Raw genomic sequence first — 18,868 nt, forward strand, 5'->3', positions numbered from 1 at the left:
TATTTTTGAAATTATCTAATTTCATACAGATTTCACAGCGAAGCCATAACAGGGTGGAAAAGCCAGTAGGAGGAGAAGAAAAGACTCTGAGATCCTATACAACATAACCATATTACATTCATTTCTTGAGGAAACCTTGCTACCCAGCACACCCTTTACGCCTCAGCTACATAGTAGACTCCTAGCACTGTGACCTAAGGGAGTATGTCTGAAGGATCACTACTGGTCCTGAATGTTGTTTGTTTTATAGCAGGACTGTTAAGAATGGGGGCAGGTCTCCATGGACCAAGCACTTTACAGACCTGACAAAAAGAGTGTTCCTGTCCCCACAAGGTGTTTATTCGTCTCAGTTGTTTTCTCCTCTCTGAGGTCTGGAAAGAATTAAATTTACTCACAGACGGGCACAAGAAAAGACTACAGCTGCCTGTGGGATAGGAAAGGCTAGGCCAGGCGGGTGGCGATTAAGTAATTCCCAAGGTAGCTGAGAACAGCACTAGCATCTAATTGAAACTAGCCAGGCTACCCCAAAAAATTAATTTGTGGCTGCCTAATGATTGCTTAAAGGTTCCTTTAAATCCTGGGAACTCCTTGATTGCTCTGCAACAATTAGGCCACAGGTGAAGTCGTACTACAAGTTAAAGTTAGCCTAGGAGTAAGCTTTGAAAGGCTCAATGAAGGTGGTAGTTGCTCTGAAGACATCTTAATGCTGAACCTTGCTTTCCCACGGCATATCAGGTGCTATGTTACAGGTAATTTTAAGTGTGGAGTGTTGAGTTGCATTGCAATATTTGTTGTTGTTTTATTGGCTGTGACCCAGAATGAAAGTCATTCCTTCTGTTGAAAGGATCCTTGCCTTTGTAATACTGTATCAGGGGTAAAAAATCTGTTGTTCAGAGAGCTATGTCAAAGCTGAAGAAAGGCCTTGTATGGAAAACAGCCATGGAAATCCTCTCAAAATTGTTGTAATCAAGTAGTTTCAATGATGTCAAATCTTCAAGTTACTTTTAAATAGGAATTGCACTATCGATGTTTGTTCACAGACTCCATTTAATCTAAAGTTGTAACTTTCTGAGTGGTGTGAGTGGTAGAACCAGAGGATGCAATACTTAAAGGCCTTCAAGAGGAAGAAATTGGAAAGTAGAATTAGAAGGAGCTGTGTTAAATGCTGCTTCTGGTGAATAGGGTTTGGCTTTAAAGCCTGTTTTTTCTGTTCTTGTCCTTACGCTGACTGCTGAAAGGACGACTACTACCCATTAGTTTTTGTGCCCTTCAACCAAAAGGTAGCATAAGTGTGCTCTGACTGTTGGGTGTACAGAGGCTGTGGATTAAAATTGGACAGAAGCAAGTGTGATCTTTGCTAATTACCAGGTTCTCAGCAAGGAAATCTCCCTGCCCTTTCTAAAGGCAGACCTGTGAATCTCCTTCTGGACTGCTGCAGCGTTGTGTTTAGTGAATTAAGGTAATGAAAATCAGTTCTGATCGATTGTCGTGGCTGTGCAGTAAACCATGATTCAGCAGGTATTTGGTGACCCTTTCTCAGAAACTGCTGAGGTGTCCATGCTCTCTCCTTGATGTTGGGAAAAGCACTCCCAGCCCTCCTATGTATACGTTACTTGCCTTTTGCTGCTTTTAAGGCCTTGTACCTCCAGCCAACGTTACCTCGTTAGGGTACATGCTGGTCACCAACACCCTCGAGGAAGAACTGCAAGTAGAGGAGGCACAGGAGCAAACTCTGGGGCAAAAAATGGGGCTTGGAAGCTGTCCCTCTGTGCGGAGCGCTTAGTAAGGGAAACTGAGGCAAAAAATTAGTAAGTGCTCGTCTACTCAGAGCAAAATACCTGGTATTACATATTTGAAAGTATACCAATTTACCAGACACTTCATAGTTCACTACAGCACTATTGAACTGTCACTTGAGTTTCTGGACAAAGCTGCTGCTTGGTCCAATGCTCCTGTGTGGCACCCCTGGAGCTCCTGGGTGGTTTTGGCAGTTTTTTCTCACTTCCAGGAACTTGAAGCACGTAGAAAAACGTGCTCTGGCCACCTCAGTCCGCACCCACATCCAAGGGGAGGAAGAAGCCTCTGTACAACTGAGGTGGCTGATCACATATTTGCCCAAGGTGCCAGTCGTTATTTAGCTGCGGCAGTGGTTTTGCTGCGCGAGGCACGCACGTGAGAAAAGGGACCATCACAACAACTGCCACAAACCGGGGGCGCGGCTGCTGGGGGCTGAGGGAGCGGATTAAGCCGCTTCACTGCGGCGACGGAAGCGTGAAGACGACACCCGCCATCTTCCACACGCCACCGCCCCTCGGGCGGGCGCTGCCGGGCTGCCTCGTCATGCGGTGCCGGGGGGAGGGGGCGGTGCCGGGGGGAGGGGGCGGTGCCGGGGGGAGGGGGCGGTGCCGGGGGGAGGGGGCGGTGCCGGGGGGGAGGGGGGCGGTGCCGAGGGGGGAGGGGGGCGGTGCCGGGGGGGAGGGGGCGGGTTGCCCGGGGGGGAGGGGGCGGTGCCGGGGGTAGCCGAGGGGGAGGGCGGTGCCACGGGGGGGAGGGGGCGGTGCCCGGGGGGGAGGGGGCGGTGCCCGGGGGAGGGGGGCGGTGCCCGGCCGGGGGGAGGGGGGCGGTTGCCGGGGGGAGGGGGCGGCGCCGCCCCGCTGGCTGGCGCGTAGCTAATTCCTCACCAGGCTCTGGCCTGTCGGGGTGCTGTAGCGTTCTTGTCAGTTTATGGTTCAAAACGCTGTTAATTGGAAAAAATACCATTTGGAGTAGCCCATGAGCTTGGGTATTATTACAGTAATTAGTGAGAATTACTAAATAAAGGCATAAAACTTTAAAAAGGGCTGGCATAGCCACTGGGGGCACCAGAGTGGGCAAACAGGAGTTACTGAAAATTCCCTGCGGCCCAGCAGCGGCACCTGGCCGTTCGGTGTGGCAATGCCCGATTTCCCCAAACAAAGCCAAATCTTTGGGAAAGTGGGAATTTTAATCTCGGCTTCTGCGCTGTTAGATGTGACGGCGAGCTACCTAACGGGGAGAAGGGCTTTCCGTGCTCTCAGGAGGGCTTTCCGTGCTCTTCTCTTCTGGGAACTGGGACGCGCACCGTGGGGCAGCTTGTGCTAGGGGAGCAGATTGTCGTGACAATGAAAAATTGTGTTTAGCTTTTCCAAAATCAGTATGATCACTGCAAATACAAGCCACTCTAGAAGATAGCAAATATATTTGTTGCAAATTAATACACTTGGTGTAAACACTTCCTGACTCTCAGTGCCCCGTTCAACAGAAAATCATAAACCAAAATCTTCAGTGTCTCTGACAGCTGTGCGGTTAGCTGGCGGGAGGGCTGGAGGTGGCACATGGAATGGGTCAGACAGCTGCCAAAATACTTGTATGGCTTCATAGGCCTTAAAGGAGGTAATAATTTTTTGAGGTGATGTTAGCTAAAGAGAGCGAGGTGTTCATGTGGAGCTCTGGGATGTGGTATCCAGGCATACTTCATGCTTAGAGTGTACCTTGACCTGTTATCTCCAAAATCTCTGTTAGATGTTATATTTAAGGTATGCATAATCTAGATAAAGAATAATAGATTAGAAAATAAGCCTTCTGACTTACAGGATGCCCTACAAAGCATAAAATGCAGTATCAAACAGCATTCTTTCTTTCTGCTCTAGTTTTTATCATGTCACGTTTGTGGGAGAAGAAAGTAGAATTTACTCAATGCCTGGTTTACAGGGAGTGTCTACTTAACCAGTGACACACAGCACCAGTGTGTTAACTTGCTAGTTTTGTAATAAAAATACGCTCTGAGTCCAGAACTTGATTTTAATTTTGTTTCCAGTAGAGATCTTACAATACGACAGGCTGAAACCACTTGGCCTGTCCTTCTTAGGGGTGTGAGTGGCAGGGCTGGGGCTGCGGGAGGGGAGCACAAAAGCGTGGGAGATGTGCCAGACTGGTGGAGTGTGGCACCGCTCAGGCCTGCTGATGTCAGTGCCTAAGGACAGGGACACCATGATGTTTGCTTATGTAGTGGTGCACTCCTTCCCCAGTTCCTGGTAATGGTTTGGAAGAGGGCTGCTGTAAAGGTCTCAGAATTGTGCTAGTCAGGAGTGTACTTGCTTTGCTTCATTGGTCTCCATACTACTGTCCTCTGCACTGATCTTTCTGCTGGAGCCAAACACTGTAAGGGTTGTGGTAATGGATCTGCATTCTTTTTCTTTTTCTTTCCATTGCGTACAACAGCAGCGTATTTTTTTTCCTGTGGATATGTGGATTACACATGAATGGGAATGCTATTTGGATTACACTAGAAACTAGTCATTTATAGAAAAACCCTACTTGCCAGTAAAGGGCGTGAGTATTTATTGAAGGTTGGGTTTAGATACAAGCTAATTTCCTTCAGCCTGATTTTTGTGTCTAAAACATGGAGGTACAGTCTTTCTGAAGAAACTTGAGGCCATACCAATATCTGAGAGTGGTCTCAACTGCATGTTTTCCAAACTGGATGAAAAAGAGAAAAGACAAATGCCCACAGAACTGAAATGCATACTGGGTTTTTAATGGCTCTGCTTAAGTAATTTCACATGTTGTTGGCTATACAGGCAGTGAAACACGTTCGTAGAAATATGCTTAAATTTGTCTGTTTAACCTGTAGTGGAAACTGTTTTCATGCAAAGCACTTCATAATGAAAAACAGATATTCCAGATTATGAGTAGAACATAACATGTGATGCTTAGTTGTGCTCTTTACAGCTGTGGGTCAGTCTGCAGAGTTTGTTTTCCCTTACTGTGTTACCTTTTATATAGCTGGCATAAAAGTAGAAATAAACTAAAGCAGAGAGGAGTGAAGAATGGGAAGTAAGGGAAGGCAAAGCAAGTTTGTAAGAGGTTATTTCTGGATGGACACATCCTCTTATTATTTTTTCACAGTGATTTGCATTCTTTTGCGTATTCCTTTCCCTTTAGGGTGCTTTATGGCGTAGGGCAGGAAGAGCATGGCTCTGCTTCCTGAGCTCTGTGTATGGAAGTCCACTAAAGGAATTAAGTTCATTTGCACTCCAAGAACTCAAAAACACACATTCAGTTCTCTTAGTTTGAACCTGGAAAAAACCACACCCAACAAACCAAAACACCCTGCAAAATAAAAGTATAGGCTTTGAATCCTATGAATGGCCTTGACATGACTGGAAAGGATTGCATACATGTTCTACTGCTTCAAAGTATTTGTTTTGTGACAGATGGAAATGACTGAAAAGTTGTAAGATAAGCATTCAGGAAAAAAATCGCATCCTGACTTTGTAGGAACAAATGAATATAGCAGGGGCTGGAGAAGACAACATGAGGTTAATGGCATGGCTAGTTTGAAATTCTAAGTACTTGATTGCTGCTTCTTCCCTATGCTTATGTTCTAACACTAAAGTCTCCTAAACTTTACAGTTTTGTGAATAGTGAGAAGTAAAACTACTGATGGAGCCAGTCATAGACAAGTTTGATTCTCTCACACCCTCAACAAACGTGAAAGACATTGGGATTTTTTTACTTAACTTTCTAAAAGAAAGTTTGTGAAAGTGCAAATGTACATTTACACTGCTGTCAGCCTAGTCAAGTATCCAAGAGTTTTTAACAAGAGTTTTCAATGAGGTTTTGCCATCTTCATTGATGTCGATGCTTCTACAGCATTGATTTATTAGCTGTATCCAGCCTTGCTACCTATACCATTGAGAATGTTATGCTGTTCTTCATGCTTCTTCAGAAGACCTGGTTATGCCAATGATGAACTACTGTGTAACAAAAGTAATAACATAACATGATTATTTACTAACAATTAGACTGCAAGTAATAAATTCCATGATTAGAATTTTCTAAATGTTTCACTTAAGGATGTTTTTTGAGAGAGGAGTCTTTGAATAATTTATTTGCTGTAAGCATTCAGCTCATTCTTGTTTGATGTTTTTATGCAATTTTCCTCTTGAAAAAAAACCCCAAAAACAAACCCACTCCTACCCAGAATATGAATGCTGACTCAACTTCCCATACAGGTAAAATTTACATTTGGAAGAGTTTTTTTACTACTAAAGCATATATAGTTGATGCTAATGGAGTTTGTACTGGCAAAAGTAGTTGTGCGTCTGTATTTGGAGGCTTTGCTGGCACAGAGAGCCAAGTAAAATCCTTGTCGACGTAGATTAAACCAAATGTTTTATTTTGGGGCAGTATTTTCTTGGCCGCTGTGGTATTATTGAACCATCATAAGGATGTTCTGACTTGATGTCAAGGTTTGTTTCTTTTTTAAAAAGTTATTCCACTTCAGTGAAGCCAGGATCTAAATTTCTAGTCAAGATATTTGTTACAGATGAGCGTCTCCTCAGTGACATGTGTACACTGAAATGCTTGTTCTTCCTTTCCTAGACCAAGGGTGGAACCTGGTTACTTTATAAGACCAAGCAGCTACTGTCCTGTTTTGAAAAAAAACCCAACATTTTCTCATTGGCAAGTACAAACCAGTGAGTGTCATGAGTTAGTTTTCAGCTCAGCAAAGGTTAGCTGCCAGATGCTCAATATGAGTACAAGCATGTATCAGTTTTATCCAAGATGTTAATATGTTAATTTCTCAGCTCCTTCTGTGGTTGCAAAGAGCTATGTCATCTTTTCTTCCTGCAGGTAAAATAAGAGAGACAGGATATTCTATTGATACTGAACCACTATATTATTATTGCATACTTTCAGTGAATATTTAGTTTAGAAATTTTGTATAAACTACCTGTGTTGTTTTCCTTTAAATGTATTTTGAGCAAGAAACTTGCACATATGTGAGATGTGTATGCATCGTAAACTACAGATAATGGACCCGTGTCAGTAAGGGACTCTGGCACCTCTTGCAGAGAGGATGAGCACAGATACTACCCTCTAAACTTTCAAAAGCCTCTTGAATAACAGGAGGCCTGTATTGTTCCATAGTTTCTTAATAAGTATAAACAAGGGGTTGTATATACATAATCAATCTCATCATGGTTGTTAGTATTTTCTTAATGGAAAACTGAAATAGAATTACCCTTCATGTCATGGTGAGGCCACAATTTGTAAGACTTAATATTAATGTCTGCTAATACACATGTTTAATAAGTCCTAATCTTAATTGGATTTAAACAAAAAGAAAAATGTGTATAAGGACCTTGTGGTTATAACGTACAATGACAGGGTTACAGTGATCTCTGGATGCACAGGAAACTTCATAGTATCAGATTTTCAAAGAAACAGACATCTGATTTCATACAAAACTTGGAAATGATGAACAGAATCTGCTTTGATACAGCTTTAGGGCATAGGAACAGGAAAGGACCCAGAGAAGACATCTAATCGGTTCCTTGCTCTAGCTAGGATCCTTCATCACTCCTGACAGATGTTTAACTTCTCTGTGTCTAGACATGGTGCTGCCAGTACTTCACTGTACTTTCAGACTGAACTTCACTTTCAGAAATTTCTTTTCTGACTTTATCTTGCTGCACTTCAAGCTCACTAGTACCAGTTCAGATTGCTGCAGGCATGAAGGGTGTTTATTTTACTTTGTTTGCAGTTACCTTTTATGTATTTGAAAACTTAATGTCTCTCCTCAGTCTTCTTGTCTACAGCCTCGACTCCAATATCTTTCTTTCAGGTTGTGTGCCCTAAACCTTCATCTTTCAGATTAGTGGAGCTGAGAAAACTAAAGATTTTTATCTTACAGTTATGGTTGCTGTATTGCCAGACACAGGTTCCTTTCAGATCATGAGCTCTCCGCTTGAATGCAGAACGTGTTTACCCCAGGGACCCGATAGCTGCTCCACAGCCAGAAGCACTAATACCAGTAACACTGTGGTTACTGATGTGTGCCACCACAGGCTGATACAGTCAGAGGTAGCTTCTAGGCAGTGGAGATTAATTTCTGTATGTTTGCATGAGAAACATTATCTTTTTTGTTCTGCTGGACCTTCTCTTTGGGGTGGAGACCTGGGAGTGGGAAGTGAAATGCTGGTTAGGTTGAAAGCCACTCGGGACAATTAACATGCAAGACTAGACAAATCTATGTTGGAATGAGGTAAGGGATACCAATTCCCAATGGAATAAAAAGCAGTCTGTTAGAAAGAAGAATTTAAGTTATGGGGATGTTTCTGTTCCTTTGGATTTTAGCAAGTATCTGCTTTTAATTGTCTCTAGTAATGCAAATGAACAGAAACTACTTGTCCAAGGCAGGATTTGAGAGTTATTGGATAAATACTGTGTGAGAGACAATCACTGTCTATATACTTGGAGAGAATAGCAATTCTTGACTGGATGTAGAAGTGTATCAGTCTTGGTCATAAGAAATAGCAGTCAAGAAGTTATCTTAATTGTAACTCAGGTAAGAGAGCAGTTTAGAATGATCAGCCTGCGGCTTGGGTTTCAGACACTACCCTGGTTACTGGTAAACAGGAAATTGTGTTGAAGAACATTGCACCTCTTTTCAAAACACAGCAGATCTTTTAAGGCAAAATATACTCAATTCCATACAACAATGGCTGAATTTTCAAGCATACCTGTACAATTCTGCTGAAATTAGTGGAATATGCAGACATCAGAGGCAGAAGTGATTTCTTTTTGAACCTCAAACCTTTGTACCTTGCTGATTAGGTAGCACGTGTTGTTTGGGGCTCTTGTATTTCTCCAGCTTTCCTTGTAGCTGGCAACAACTGCACGTACCAAATATTAAGGAGTTGAACAAAATGCAAGGAGGCAGTAAAATACAGTACTTTCAAATGCATCAGCACATACCAGGAACTCGTCCCAGACATGGTCTGAAAAGATAAATGGTTGATTCAACTTGGATTTTTCCAAAACATCAGCTGTTGTTTTCTTACAGTTTGGTGACCAAAAGGGAACATTAGGAAAGGTAACAATCTCAAAAGTGTAGTTCAAGGAAATAATCTTATTTCTGAATTACAAAAGCCAGATTATTATTTTTTTGTTTTTTTTAAGGGAACTGTATGAGTGGGATCATCAGTTTTGACCAGGACTGCTTGGTTACTGTGGTGATATGATTTGTGCCACTGTTGGCGTAATGTGAAATTTAACTACCTGCAGCTGAAAAGTAGCCTGTCTTTCTTCTGCTGTACAGTGATGGTTTCTTCTTCCATTGTTGTTTTCTGGTTTTGTTTTTTTGGGTGGGTTTTTTTGTTTGTTTCTGGTTGGTTTGTGGTTTGTTTTTTTTTTTAAGGGAATGTGGTATGTTCACAAAATAGGACTGGCTGATACTGGCACCTCATGACATTTGCTGGAATCACAATGTGCAAGTCAGGACAGCCTTAGGGTTTAGGAGTTACACTAAAGCTGCGCACAATAATATGTAGTAGTTGTTATGTTGGCAGGCCACAGACAAATGTAATGTCATGGAATAGCTGACACCTACAAAGAAGAAGCTGTCATAACTTTTGAGGCTGTTAGGATTGGTAGTAGCCACAATCTATAGCAAGAGCATCTGTGGACATAGTGAAAATGCTATCCTGTATGAAACAATTAAAGATAACATACATCACTGTCTAAAAGTATGCATGTGCAAGCCCTCCTGAAACTGAACCGCAGCCACCAATGCACTTCATTGAGATTTACTTTGCCCTAGTGATGAAGGGGAAGGGACTATAAGGCTGTTTTGAAATACAGACCTGGGGTGTCTGTTTGTGTGCATTTTATTTTATTAATTTTCCCCTAACTCCTTTCCACACTGCACCAAATAGGTCACAGGGTTTATTGTTGTAGACTTGTAAATTGGAAAATAAGTCAAGCCAGTAACCTGGAACATTGGGATGTTGCAGACCTTCGCAAGTAGCTTGCAGCAACAATGTGAGTGTGCTCTTATGTGGTGCTGCTGGAGTCTTCCTCACCTAGAATGATCACATCTTCTTTGGTTGTCCTCATTATTCAACTGTAATAAGAGAGCCTTTATCCACAGTGCACATTTGAACCTTTGGGGACAGTTGCTGGAAATTTTGTAGAGGTTATATGTCTATTTGCTTTCCTGACAGCTGTTGCAATCATTCAGGAGCACTGCAGAATGATGTGATGTTAAAACACACAGATGGAGTGAATCATCTTGTCAGAAACGGAATTAAAAATAAACATGTAAAAAAGAAAAAGCCAAACCGGAATAGGTATTTGCCTAAAAGCCCTTTTTGTGTGGTGAATCTAAAGCATAATTCATATTTCCTTGCAGCTCAGGGATTGTAGAGGGATGGATTCCCACCTGTCCTTAAGTTTAATCTTTGCATGACATGCTTTGTTAACTGGAATACCCGTGTTACCAGTTTGGGACCAATTTGGTGCTATGCTGTGTATGTACGCTTGCCAAAAATTGAAAGATAGACAACCCTAGGATGAGGTGAAGGGACTCATTCCCTGTTACTCCAAGGCTCTTCTTTCATTAATTCATTGGTTTGGTGCCTCACTTGGAATCTTTTTGCTAATTTTAAAGGCCGTAGCAGTTCCGCGTTTGTGCCTTGAGGGGCTGCATGCTTCAGCTAAGGTGCTTCCCTAGGAAGTTTTATTTGGCACTGCTGGACTGCAGTGAGCTCTCTTCATAAGGAGGCACTGGATCTGGAGAGAGCTCAATGTGAGCCTCATCTGTGGGAGTCTTCATGGTGGCCTCCTCGTAGGATGGAGGCAAACACACAGTGAGTAATGTGGCATCAGGAAGCAGAGTGGAGTAGTGGAAACTCTGTTCGCTGTTCCAGGGCAGCACAGAAAGGAAATTGGACACATCGTGCTCGGGCAGGGCCTCGGGGAGGTCGATGCTGAAGATCTGCCCCTGCGGAGTGGGGCGCTGGCAACGGCGGTACAGGAAGAGCAGCAAGAATGCCAGGAAGAGCATCATGGTGGCAGGCAATATGATGCACAGAAATGGTTCTATGTCGTCTTTGGTTGAACTTGTCTGTTTGCTCTGCAATCAAAACAAATAGGTAGTGTGTTGGATTTCTCTTAATTGGAGAGAATAAATACATTCTCCACCCCCCCACATCCCCTCACTCCCAACATAGCATTTGTTTTTCCAAGTTACTTTCTGCCTGTATTAGTGACATTCAAGCAATATGTTTTGTAGGCTCATGAATAGCCAAATTGTGTTTGCTGGTCCATTAAAACAAATGACAAGTAGATACAAAAGAGATGGAGAAGTTGCAAAGAGGGGTGGAAACCCTGTCTCCAATGGGGAAACCCCCCAACAACCTGGAACTGTATGTATTTTGGTATGAGATTTTATTACTCTTGGATTATACTAGAACCAGTCCTCTTTGTGGGAGACTGGCCAAACTTTTGAAACCTGGGAGAACACCGAATTGCAGATGAATAGGGCTGGTGATCCACCATCCAGTGTTGTTTCTTTCTGTTTGGAAAACTCTGCTGTTTACTTCTAAGAACAAATAGAATGACAACTATCCCTTTCACCAGGACACATTGCCTACAATACCTGTTCTTTGGGCTGTTCCAACCTTACTGGCCAGCCCCAAATAAAACCCTGTGTGTCAGAACAGCATGGACCGGTGCTCTTTCTTGAGCTTGTCCTGCCGACTATCCAAAAATCATTTTCACTGTTTAAAACTGGGGGAAAAGAGCCTCTGGTATAAGAGTAATAGCAGCTGTGACTGCTGTGTCAGCTTTATCTCCTGCAAAATGTAGCACAAAAGACCTCTATCCCACAGCTTTTGAATTGTGCTGTACCGTTAACAGGAGTTATAAGCTATTTAAAAAAAACCACCTTTTGTGCTCTTCAGGTGTATTAGTTTCACTTTTAAAATTTAATGTATCTTATTTCCAGTCTGACTCTATCTAGCTCTGGCTTCTAATAACTGGATCTCATTCAGAGTCTAGTCTACAATGGGTGGAAAACCCAAACCCTAAAATGCTGTTGATTATCAACTCATTCCCTTTGTAAGTATTTGAAGACTGTAATCAAATGGCTTTTTCATGTTTTAATGGTGAGACTAAACAGGTCAATGGATCAGATTTCCTTTGTTTTGAATGAAGGCAGCTTTTCAAGCTAGGAGAAATTGAGTGGTTCTTTCCTCAAAGCATTTGGAAGCAGGGTTGCAAACGGGCTGTTTGCAGTAATTGTTTTGTGAAAAAGGGCCTATAACTCCAGTGCCCTGTCTTAGTCTATGAAAACCTTCTCTGCTTATTCTTCCAAGAATCATAGTCATTTTTTAGCTACAAAATCAGATTGTAACCTGCGTTACAACTGATTATCTACCAGGTATTTTTTACCTCTCTGCTTTGTTGTCATATTATGAAATTCTTAGTATGTGGTCATGCCTAAGAAAAAGAAAGTAAATAGGGTTTGACTTCTAACAAATAGTGTGGAGGAGATTTCTGCTTTTTTTTCTGAGGTAATGTGGGTCTGAATCCAAACCCATTAAAGTAATTGTAAAATACATTGAAACTTCTGTGGTTTAGGTATTAAGCTGCTCCCCGCCCCCCCCCCCCCCCCCCCCCCCCCCCCCAGTCTTTTACCACAGAAATGCATACTAAAGAACTATTTCATATTTACTGATCATTTCTTATTAAAGACTTTCTGGCAGTACAAGCTGTTGTCTTACCTGACCATTAAATAAGCTGCAGGAAACAGCAGAGTTGGAAGAAATTGTTCAGCTGTTATTCTAATGCAGGTGTTAAATACTTTCTAAAAAAATGAGGGGATTTTTAAAAAAAGTTTTTTAACACTTTATTAGTGTGTCTTACGAGGTGCATAAAACTTCACAGGAAAATGAGAAAAAGCATTCAGTGTTTGTGCATTACGTATATTGAAACTCACTGATACTGTTACGTTACCGATACTCCTTAATAGCTGAGCTTATACTGGACAGCATTATTCATGATCAGTGAAGAGCACGTTTTTGAGATCTAATGTAAATTTTGGGTTTTAACTTGTAGGGAGTGGGCTTTCAGTCAGGTTAAGAGTTGTTCTTAGGATCTGTGACTGGTGGTGAGGATAGAGGGTGAGATTGCCAGCATTTCATACATGAGACTAGCCCTGATTCTCTTACTTTTACACTCAGTGCAACTTCCCTAAAAAATTCACTGGAAGGATATTGCTGTTTTAAATAATGGCCAAGGATGGCATATCCTTCGTGTGCTGGTAGAAGCCCAGGCTGATGTTATGGTTGCCTGACACATCCTGTTATAAGACACGGCCTCATACAAAGACTGGATTCCAGAGAGCCCACAGGATGGTGAGGAGGCAGAGGAGGAACTGGTGGGCTGGATGTGGATTTGAAGTGCAGGATGAGAACTGGTGTTCCTGAAGTGAGGAGCTGTGGGCTCAACGGGGGAGGGCAGAGTGGAGACGGGTGTGAATGAGAATTATGCAGCAGTGTGGATGGAGAGCCTTGGCTTGTGACGAGGATGCAAAGCTGTGGGGAGGAAAGCTATAAGGGAACAGAGAATGAAAACTTGGATAGTATTGGATACGACTGAGAAGTCTGAGGAACAAATGGTGGGGCTCCTTTCTTACTGCACCAGTCCCTTTGTCTTTGCGGAAGAAGAAAAGGGGCTAGTGAAGAACTGGGAGGCAGGAGAAGGAAAGATTAAGCTTGATGGAAAGAATTAACTAATGGTCTTGGGTCTCAGGGGAATACTTTGCTCCAAATTCTTAACTGCAACCCAGCAGTCTTGGACCTTGCAAAGAAACATGCATCAACAGAAATATGTAAAATTTATTGTTGTTGGAGGGGCCAGTTTGCATCTAATGGTAAGAAAATGGGGAAAGAGAAACTATTTGTGCTATGAGCTAGCTCAGATGGCCAGTCTGTGAAGTAGGTATAAAAGGACAACCTAGATTCATTTGGGTGTCAGGGTGGCTACTGGGCTGAAACCTTTTGTTTAAAAGCCCTCCAAGAGTAACCCATACCATTGAATATAAAGCTGCAAATTCAAGCCCTCAAGGCTGAATAAATGCCAGCATTTTAGAAATCTGTGAATCCTTAATTTGATTCACAACACACATTACTTATAATTAAGTTATTGTGTACAAAGTGCTCACTCTAGGGTTGTGGTAGATTGCCTAGGGAAGAAGACCGCAGCACCTCAAAGAAATGAGTTGCTGGCTATGTAGAGTATGTAGGGACTGAGTCAGGAGGCAGGGGAAGAGAGAGGACTGCCTGCTGGTTTGGAGTCGTGAGTGTTCTCCTGGGGAGCTGTATTCCTGTCTCTGTTACTGAATGTTCTAGAGCGGGCAAGACAGTTCAGCTGAGGTGGTTGCTGTGGGTTATTCATTAGTTACACCTCACTTTGAGCGCCTGGGTTGAGATCCCTGGGTCTGGTCTGCAGAAATTCTACATCTGTGTTGCTGTCTCTGAAGGCAGAAAAGCAGTGCCCTGAGCCTGTGAGTACTTTATTACACTAAGGGATCTGGGCAAAAATGACGTAGGTAGTCATGAACCAGTTCATATCCTCTTGTACTCCCCAGAGTGGTCAGGCAGTTGGACTAGATGGTTGTTGTAGGCCCCTTCCAACGGAACTACACCTATTCTGTCCTGCTCTGTTGAAAATAACTAAACAAGTGCCTTAGTGACTATCTGTTCAGTAAGGTATACAAAACAGGGCATAAGAGATTTGTTATTTGAAGAAGATGCAGTAAATAAGACCCCGGGCTGTATGCTGAGAAAGGTGGGGAGAGTAGCAGCACATTGAATGGCTAGTAATGAAGTGAGTACCGTGTCCTGTGTAGATGTAAAAGAACAGTCTGCCTTACTATGATCTACAAAATAGCGGCATGTGAGGCAGGTAGGATTAAGGATCAGGGAATATGATTTTCTGTATGCAAGTGACAGTAAAGTCCAGTTTTCCTCAGTCTGTGTAGCTTTCCTGTTTGGGTGAAACAATCCGTAGGCTACTTAGTGCATTATTTGAGTTGAAATTGTTTTTAGTAAGTTAATGCTGCCCCACAGGTGCCCAGAACCTGAACAAGGAGTTACGTGTCCATTTTGATACTGCCTCCTGTCAAGCATTTTACATGGACTGATTTTACATTGAGTTGTAGTTCAAAAAGCTGATTAACTTTGTGTAGGTATGTCCAGATATATATCAAATTTATTGGGAGACAATTGAGCAGTATTAGTCTCTGTTTTTCTGTTGTGGTTTTGTGCCCATTTCTGGCATAAATAGGTAAGGGGTTACTGAAGAATACTACAATGATCTTGACATAAAGACTTGGAAAATCTCATAGCCATTAAAAGAAGATTATACTAACAATAGAAATAATTTTAATGAAATGAAACAAAGGTCACTTAGAGAACATTAATATTTGCTGTGAAGTTCTAAACTAAAACTTAAGTTCTAAACTGAACTAAAACTAACTTCTAAAACTGAAGCTCTAAAACTAGAAATGGAACCGGTATGTATTGGTATCAGAAATAGCTGCCAGAACTGGAAAGTGAAATGATCTAGAAATGAAACTGAATCTTCAGTAATTGAAAGTGTAAAAAATTTGCTTTGTAAAAGTAAATAACCCAACTGCAGAACATATATAAAGTAAAATTCTCTACTGTTTGACATCTGGAAGTTTCCAAACCAAGCATATGAAGCGACTGAGGGAAGTTTCCAAACCAAGCATATGAAGTGACTGAGGGAATTACTTGGTAGTGTTTCCTTGACTGGTTTGGTTTTGATGCTGCTGCTTCCCTGGAGGTCAGTGTGCTCAGCCTGTGTCATCACAAGCAGCTATTGTTGGCTTTGTAATTGACAAAAATAAGGCTCTGACCTCCAGCACGAAGGAAGTTACAGACACGTAAATACAGGGAAAATACCCTTTATAAATAGAAAGGCAGAAAAAGGCATGGGGGCAAAAGGGATTATGTTTCTAAAAAGCCCCCTGTTTTCCCAGAACTGATTTTCAGTAGGATGGTTTGGTCATGTAGGCTCGTGTTTACTCTCTTCCTTTCATTTATACCTTTGTAGGGACCGAGGCAGAGGGTCAGTTTTCCCAAGCACAGAGCACACGCTAGAAGTAGTAAAGCCTTTCATTACTAATCTATCTGCCTGCATTTTTTTTAACATGCTGAGCATGTACAGTTGTCAGTTTACAGATTACATGACCCATATCAGTTTAGATGAGCTTTTACTCGTGCCTGTTGGTAAAGGAATGAAACACAGAGTGCAGCTGAGCTATGTGGCATTTCCATGATGAGTATTGATTTAGAATCGAACTCTTTGTCTACACAAAAGAAGCCTACCACCTGGCTTGGAAGAGAATGACCTAGTAAGGCCAAATGTGAGTTTAAAGAAAGCTTCTGTGTAAGGACAGAAAAACAAAAGTTTGTTTTGCTTACTGAAATTCCCATTGAAGTGGCTGTTTGATTGGTGCTAGGATTTATTACATTGTTAATGATTTGCTAGGGTACTTAGAACTTTATTAAACTTACTTTTATTAATATAGCTCATATTTATACTGGTATCTTCTGAAGCTGAATCGGGAAATCGATACCTCTGAGATGTTTTAAGTGGATTTGGAACAAAGTCTGTTTTGAAGCCATTGGGCTGTGGTCCACACATAGGTGCTTTTCCAAGCTCCGTCCTGCTGCTTAAAGCTGATTAATTATTGCTTGTAAAAGGCAAAATCATTTAACTGGCAAACAGAAAAACATTTTTATGTGCCTTTTATACATTAATAATGACACATAATTTTAAAGTAAGCCTAGATTTACGCTGGGTTTTTAAATACTTGTTAGAATGTGACTCTGGCGATGCTGTTTGTGTCCTACTGTCAGACAAAACTGTCAGACAGAGTCTGAAGACATTGACATTCTAACTCTGGCAATGTTACTGATGAGGTAGAATTTGTTAAAATTGTAGAGGCATTTAAAAATTACTTCTCATGTTTTGACCCCCCCAACTCCTACCCCCTTTTATTTTACAACAGTACATTTGATATCTCGGCTAAGTAGCATGGCCAGTTAGTTCATTTGCTAATGCTACTTGACTCAGACATTTACTGGGGATATATGTGCACCTTAAATTATTATTTCTGATCAGAGAAACCCTTCCGCTGTATCCTAGACAAAGCCAGAAAGGCAGGGTGTGCTTTCGTCTCAGGGCTACTTCCCTTCCCCCCACTTGCCTGCATGTGATCCTCTCTCACAGAAGTAATCAGCGCACAGCTTAGGGAACAAGAGTTCATTGCTGACTGCTACTGACTTGTAACATCTGCAGCAAGGCTTCATGGGACCAGATCCAAAGTGTAAACATGCATTTAAAAGACAGGAAATCGAGGAATAGCAGAATGCATTATGCTTAAAAGAAATAATTAAAACTTCTTTACCTGCCACCCCAGTAACATTTTTCCATCTGATGTTTTTCTCTCCCCACTAATATGTTTCAAACTACTTCACAGCAATAAATGCTCTGACACTATGTGACTGAGTAGTACTGCTTCGATACGTCTCAATACCCAGGTATCTACTCTGTGCTATACACCGAGGCATTAAACAGACGTACACACACATGCAAAGTCAAAGGACATGCCACAGAGATGAGCAGGAGGGGGTACAGACCTGAAGCTCTGTTTCCAGAAGCGGCCCACCTGGTTCGCTGTTTAGCCAGTCATAGTTTCCCCTGTCAGCGTGTCCAAATTTTCTCCAGCTGCTGCCCAAGAGCCACCTCATGCTTTCATTAACCTGGTCTTCTGTCTTCGAGCCTCCACCTTGCTTCGCTGCTTGCAACTGCGTCCCCGCCTCCCAGCCTTGACCCAGCTGGGCTGCTCTCAGCTAATGATCCCTCTTAAATGATATCCCGTTTATAGTGGAAAAGAAAAAAAGAAGTTAGACATCCCTGCCGTCGTCAGGAAGCCAAGCAAACAGATCTCAGAGCCTCTCTCCACTTCCAACTCAATCTCTCTGGATTTGCTTCGGTGGCCTACATTACCAGCAAAGCTGGCATCAGGTATCTGGGAGCTGGGGCTGATAGCGCTCTGATTGGAGCGCTCCCTGCATTAGGATTATTAAAAGGGGAATTTGCATGTGAATCTGAGCCCACATGGTCATGACTCCGTGTGGATAAATAACGCTCTATATTTAGGTATCTAATAAACACTTTTCCAACAAAATAAAATAGAGAAAACCCACTCTGTGTTGAGAGCAAAGGTTCCCCCTCAGTTATACAGCGCGAGGAGGAACCACAATCCAGGCAGGTTTTTCCTCCCTGTTGCTGGAACATACAGTAAATAGTGAGAGTGGTTTCTGGGTAGAGAGGCAAGGACACAAGGCTAAATGCTGTGCTGAATTATTTAGCAGTGTTAGGATGTAGATGTTAATGATAAATCCAGAGAGAGCACTCTGCCAGGAAAGCTTTGGTCACTGAGAGTATACGATTGCTTTCAGTAATAGCAAGTTGTCAGTGCAGTTAAATCAGGACTCATTTACAGCTTTCTAGGATATATGTTGTTAAATGGCAGTTGTTTCCAGCCTTTGTGCTGTTTATCCAGGAAAAAAAAATAATTCGCTGATGTATGGTAACCTCTGAAGGGAGGAATATTTAATCTAAGTTGAAAGTTGTATCAAGGTTTAACTCTTACTGAAAAGTTGGAGGTGTCTTTTTCTGCCTCGCTATGAGCAGAGGGAGAGGCTGTTGAAAATATCCCGTTCAACTGTGGTGTATTTTGCATGGTTTCTCAAGGCTAACCTGTTGAAGCAGAAGTTGTGTTTGGGACTGATGATGCAAAATTGGGGTCAGAATTGTAACCTCTGATTTCTTGCTTGGACATCCTCTCATCGACTCCTTTTCTGAACTTATGGCTCCCAGAGAATTGCAAGCCTAATTGGCAGCAAGCTGAACTCTTGTAGCTCCGTCAGAAACGTCCAAGTGCTGGCACTTCCAACTG

General features: G+C 42.2%; 1 protein-coding gene across 1 annotated transcript; it reads right to left on the reverse strand.

Moving 5' to 3' along the window:
* Positions 1 to 4,520: 4,520 nt before the first annotated feature.
* On the reverse strand, positions 4,521 to 17,918 carry SMIM28 (small integral membrane protein 28). Its single transcript, XM_056344729.1, has 2 exons — positions 17,544 to 17,918; positions 4,521 to 10,942 (listed from the first exon to the last, which is right to left on the reverse strand). The coding sequence occupies exons 1-2, from the start codon at positions 17,652 to 17,654 to the stop codon at positions 10,547 to 10,549; spliced, it is 507 nt and encodes a 168-aa protein (XP_056200704.1). The 5' UTR covers positions 17,655 to 17,918; the 3' UTR covers positions 4,521 to 10,546.
* Positions 17,919 to 18,868: the final 950 nt, after the last annotated feature.

The sequence above is a fragment of the Falco biarmicus genome, chromosome 6 (genome assembly GCF_023638135.1).
Source record: "Falco biarmicus isolate bFalBia1 chromosome 6, bFalBia1.pri, whole genome shotgun sequence".
Classification (NCBI taxonomy): domain Eukaryota; kingdom Metazoa; phylum Chordata; class Aves; order Falconiformes; family Falconidae; genus Falco; species Falco biarmicus.

Bases quoted from the DNA above. Each gene is read 5' to 3' on its own strand.
- SMIM28 (XM_056344729.1), bottom strand. From the start codon at position 17,654: ATGAGGTGGCTCTTGGGCAGCAGCTGGAGAAAATTTGGACACGCTGAC. The intron at 10,943-17,543 runs GTCTGTACCCCC...TTTTGATTGCAG, and splicing joins TTCTGGAAACAGAGCTTCAG to AGCAAACAGACAAGTTCAAC.